The 5,512-nt window shown below is 35.8% G+C and overlaps 1 protein-coding gene across 1 annotated transcript; it reads left to right on the forward strand.

Moving 5' to 3' along the window:
• Positions 1–3,062: 3,062 nt before the first annotated feature.
• LOC125212533 (metalloendoproteinase 3-MMP-like) lies at positions 3,063–4,288 on the forward strand. Its single transcript, XM_048112734.1, has one exon. The coding sequence runs from the start codon at positions 3,110–3,112 to the stop codon at positions 4,034–4,036; it is 927 nt and encodes a 308-aa protein (XP_047968691.1). The 5' UTR covers positions 3,063–3,109; the 3' UTR covers positions 4,037–4,288.
• Positions 4,289–5,512: the final 1,224 nt, after the last annotated feature.

Below are 5,512 nucleotides of genomic sequence, written 5' to 3' on the forward strand. Positions count from 1 at the left end.
GATTTTGTTTTGATAGTTTTTGTTTTGGTTCTTGTTAGTGTTTATTTCAATCGTTTTGGGTTTTGCTAAAACTTAACCCCGGAAAGGCCTTAACTTCAATGTCTCTTTAATTGGAGTGGGAGCTAACATAGATAAAAAACCCCGGCTAAACGATGGGGATAGCCCGGTGGATCTTATGTGTTGAATTTTTGGGGGGGAAGTCAACCCAGCTTACTATGCGGGGGGGGGTTGGTGAGTGAGCCTAGGAGCGTGATCGTTTATCCAGGTAAAATTCCACGACGTTGATCAGGGGGGGCGTAAAATAAACACGACCCCGATAAATATTGAAAGTAATTAGATTTTGGATTCATGTGAACAAGCAACAAATGCTGAAGTAGTCTTTCCTCTCATTTGTTTTTGCATTTTCTTCCTTCTCATTTGTATTACTGTTTCTTGATAAAAAAAAAAAAAAAAAATAAAAAATCAAACTAATTTTTTTTAATTATTTAAATTTTTTTGCAAAATCTCCCCCTTTTGACACCTTTTATCCTTGCGCCCGTATACTTGCAAATAGTATTTTTGGGGATTTATTACTTGTTTTGTTTTTAAATTGCCCCCTAAAAATCCCCGCTCCAAAGGATGAGAAAAAAAAGTTTGGAGATGGAGTCAATCCCTTATGCAAACAGGGGGAGTGTAATGTTCCCATGTTTGGAACAAGCCCTGAAAGCCGAAGTCCCAAAAGGAACATGAGCAATTAGGGGAAAGGGGAGCTTTGGTCCTTTTGGGAAGTGGATACTGGTTGAAAGGAGTTGGTGATTTTGGAATTTTAACAAAGGAGTTATGGAATACAAGGGAAATTCTATAATTGGTTCTTGAGTGACTATGCTGGTAGTGTGGATAAAAAAATCCTCGGGGTTATGCACCTTGTTTGGAGCCCGTGGGGAAGTAAAGGGGTGCCGAGTGTGGTGGCATTTTTACCCCCGGGGGTACATTGACTCACCTCAGCTGTGAAAGAAGGGCCCTGGTTGAGAGGAATTGCAGGGGACTTTTGGGGTGGTACAACAGGTAATCCAATTTGTTGTGATAACAATGGGGTATCCTTTTGGGTAAGCATCAAGTGTTTATGGAAGGAGAAGCACATTGATGTTAGGGTTTCATTTTTTAAGAAGAGATTGAGAGAGGAAGAGTAAGGGGATTAAAGGGTTTCTACGAGATAATCCTGCGGACATGTTGACTAAACCTTTCAGGAAAATTTGAGTTGTGCTGAAGCTTAGGCATGTGCAGAAAGGAGAGTGAGTTGAAGCAACCAGGTGGAGATTTGTGAAGATATGTGGCTGCATCAACCAGCTTCAATGGGAACGAAGTTTTTCTAATGTTGGGGAAGGGGTTCTCCACTAAAGGGCTTCTTTGTAAAAATTTTTTGGCCTAGATGCAATTGATTTGATGATTAAATCTAGTCCATCCATTGTAGTTAATGGAAGTAGTTAAGATTGTTGAGTTTGTTTTAGCCTCTTTGGAGGGGTTGATTAATTAAAAAAAGTTAGGCTAAATCAATAAGGAGTTGAGTTACAGCAAGTTTAAAAACCTCAATTCACTCAATAAAAGTGAGTAGTCTAAATTATTTATCTAATCGATCGAACTCTAATTAGATGAAATTAGTTTATCTAATCTGATAATTATATATTATTGATTTGACTAATCAATTAAGCTTTGTTTATATGTATTTGCTAATAATGATTTTTTATTTTATATATTATTATGATGTGTATAATATTAAGTGTAGTTTTAGAGCACGCATCATTCAATAATTTTTTCAAATAAAAGAATAAAAGTGTTATTTATATTGAGAGGGGAGAGAGTCATTTGAAAAGATTATAAAAATGATCGGCAAAAATTGACAAAATAGCTTTAAAGAGAAAAGGAGGAAATTGTAAAAATGTCTAAAAATAGTGTAAAAGTATAATAAAGTAAAGTCTTTGTCCCGAAATCTCTATAGATATTTTTATGAAATATAAAAAAAAGTGCACATAGATAAACCTTTTTAATTATAGTTCAATTTAACTTTTTTATGTAAGGTAAGAAAAAAAATGAAAAGAAAAGAACCAATTTGTAAAGAATGAACAAATGAAATTGGTAAAGGAAGATACGATAATCTAAAATAGGAGAAGCCATAAATAAACTGCAAAAGTCAGCAATTTGTGGAGTAGATTATTAAAAGGTCTAAAATTGGCTAGATTTTTTCTGGAATTTTTTTATCTAGAAAAGTAAAAAAATAAAATGACCATGATATATGTGTCTACTTCCTCCGTTCCACAGTAATGGAGGCATTTCTTTTCGGCACGGAGATTAAGAAAAATGTGTGTAATGTATTAAATAAAAGGTAATAAAGTATGAGAGAGGAAAAAGTAAATGAGAATAAATGTGTTGACTTTTATTAAAAAGGGAAATGACTCAATTACCATGGAACGTACCGAAATGACAAAATGACTCTATTACTATGAAACAGATGGAGTATAGTTTAGGCATCACAGAAGATATTTCTCTCATCAACCGTATGAATGAAACCTTAATAATTTCGAAACTAATTATATACTTAGGGTACTTGCAAGCGTCCTAGAAAAAACCGGCCTACCTTGTTGGCGTCACAACTAAAATTAGAGGACGCAAATAGAAGCATCCTAGAAAAAACACCGCCCGGCCTACATTGTTGGCGTCACAACTAAAATTAGAGGACGCAAATAGAAGCGTTCTAAAAAAACAAAAGATTAAGTTAATTTGTCCTTAATTTAGGGACGCTTTCTTTTGCATCCTAAATTGTTGTTCTTTTTAAAAAAATTTCAACGCAATGATTGCGTCTCAATTTTTGTGTCCCTAAAAGATGAGGTCCATATTTATAGAATATGAGTGAAAGGAGTTAGTGAAAAGTGGGGTGTACCTACGATATTTATAATAAAAGTGAACCGTGACTCATAATGGCAGACGGACTAAAATAGTAAATCGGGACTCCCTTGACTTCTTCTATATCTATTCTTATCTTCTGCCAAACTTAGTCTATAAATAGGAGCAATTAGCAGTTACATGTATCACACACAAAAGAAAACAGTCTTTACATCTTTTCAAGCACTCGTTCATGGCTTCTAAGATCTTTCATCCCATTTCCTTCATCTTCCTCATTTTCATCCTACTTGCTCCAATTGGCCATGCCAATAGGAGCATCCCAAGTGACAAAAACTCATCACCTTTTGATTTCATCAAGTCATTAAAAGGTTGTCACAAGGGAAACAACACAAAAGAAATCCACGAGCTCAAAGCCTACCTCGAGAAATTCGGTTATCTCAATTATCCAAACAAAACCCATGCCACTGAGGATGATTTCGATGATACCCTAGAATCAGCCATCAAAACCTACCAGAAAAACTTCCACATCAAACCCTCAGGTATCATAGATGACGAAACGATATCGGAAATGACAGCCCCACGATGCGGGGTGCCTGATATTGTTGACGGTACCAACTACATGCAACCTCGTGACAATAAACACGAGGCGAGCTCGAGCAACTTCCACATAGTATCTCACTACAGTTTCTTTCCAGGAAACCCTAGATGGCCTAAAAGCCATCTCACTTATAGATTTGTGTCCAACTATCCCACAAATGCTATTCCCCCAGTGGTAAGTGCCTTCCAAAAGTGGGATGCTGCAACCCACTTTTCCTTTTCACAAGTCCCAACCAATCAATTCTCTGATTTGCTTATAGGGTTCTTTAGAGGTAATCACGGAGATGGAGCCCCTTTTGATGGCCGTGGCGGAACTCTAGCTCATGCATTTTCACCAACAGATGGAAGGTTCCATTACGACGGCGACGAGATGTGGTCCGTTGCGCCAGCTCCGGGTGCTTTTCACCTTGAAACCGTTGCAATTCATGAAATCGGACACCTTTTAGGGCTTGGGCACAGTTCAGTTAATGGAGCAATCATGTTTCCGTCGATCGGAGCTGGACAGACTAAGAACTTGCATCCAGATGACATTGAAGGAATAAGAGTTCTGTACAATAAATAAAATGTTATGTTTAATCCGTCATAGTAAGTATTAATGTTGTGTGTGAAAATAATTTCCCTATGTTGGAATTTGTAATAGTATCTAAGGTTACTCGTTCGCCGAGCAGCCCATGTGTACGTCCTAATAGAGTCGAGCATGATATAAGCTCATTTTCGGGTTTTCTTTGTTGGTTCTTTCCCGGATCGCAAATACGTCAGAACCGTATAGGGTTGCTAGAAGAGTCTATATATACTACCACTTTTATTATTTTCATAATCAAGCATTAATGAAATGCATCCCTATCACATGTCATCTTTCTTCTTCCCTCCGTCCCTGAGCAGATTCTTAGGGCATCTATAACCTTATCACAAATCCAGGCCCCAAGTCCCCTCCACGTCTCATTTCCATAAATTTGAGTCTCAGACCACAACTTCATTAACCCTGCAGGCCACAACTCGGGCCACAACTATTATTTTGCACTATTTACAACTACAACTTATTTTACTCGTAAAATAAAATACGTTGAACAATTAAAATACGAAAATTCATTTTTAATTAAAAATAATAAATTATAAACTAAAAATTAAAAACATTGAACAAAATAAGAAAATCAAAATGAGAGCTCCACTTCTAAATTTCAAACGTATAAGTATAAATTATATAACCTAAAAAATTGAAAATGAGAGAATCAAAATAGTCTCCACTTCTCAGTAAAAATAAAAAAATTAAAATACATTTCCCAAAATAAATTAAAATGCATGCCTCTCTCCCTCTCCCTTTCCCTCTTCTTCAGCTTCTCCAATATTCTGTTGGAAAATATATAAGCTATATGTTGGAGGAATAATTTAGTTTGGAGGAAATATTTGAGAGGAGGATGAGTGGAATATGTAGGAAATGGTTTAGGAGATGTTTTGATGTGGGGAAGGAAAGAACACTCAATTTCTCAAACTTTCTCAACTTCACAACTTCTCAACTTCTTCAACTTGTTCAAAATGTTACAACTCTCCACTATTTATAGGGCTTCACTTCATATTCTAGAATTCTCTACTAGAATCTATAATATTTTATATCTAGATTTTTTCTCCATAAAAATCTAGATATTTTCCTAACATTCTAGGAAATTCTACTAAAATATCTAAATATTTTAATACATCCTAATTCTAGAGAATTCTACAAAATATCTATAATCTAGAGAATTCTCTTAAAATATCTAGATACTTTAATACATACTAATATCTAGATAATTCTACTACAAAATCAAGTTTAATTATTTATTCCAACACCCCCCCTTAAACTTGATTTGTCATTCCGAGCAACATCCTGATCTTGATAAAGTCTTCGTACTTGAGGGACTTTGTGAAAATATCAGCAACTTGATCTTGCGATTTCACATACTCGACTTGGATCTCCTGATTTGCAACGCAGTCTCTAATGTAGTGGTAGCGGGTGTCGATGTGCTTGCTTCGGTTGTGGAACACTGGATTTTTGGATAGCGCA

The sequence above is a fragment of the Salvia hispanica genome, chromosome 3 (genome assembly GCF_023119035.1).
Source record: "Salvia hispanica cultivar TCC Black 2014 chromosome 3, UniMelb_Shisp_WGS_1.0, whole genome shotgun sequence".
NCBI lineage: Eukaryota > Viridiplantae > Streptophyta > Magnoliopsida > Lamiales > Lamiaceae > Salvia > Salvia hispanica.

Coding starts and splice junctions, on each gene's coding strand:
- LOC125212533 (XM_048112734.1), top strand. CDS start 3,110: ATGGCTTCTAAGATCTTTCATCCCATTTCCTTCATCTTCCTCATTTTC.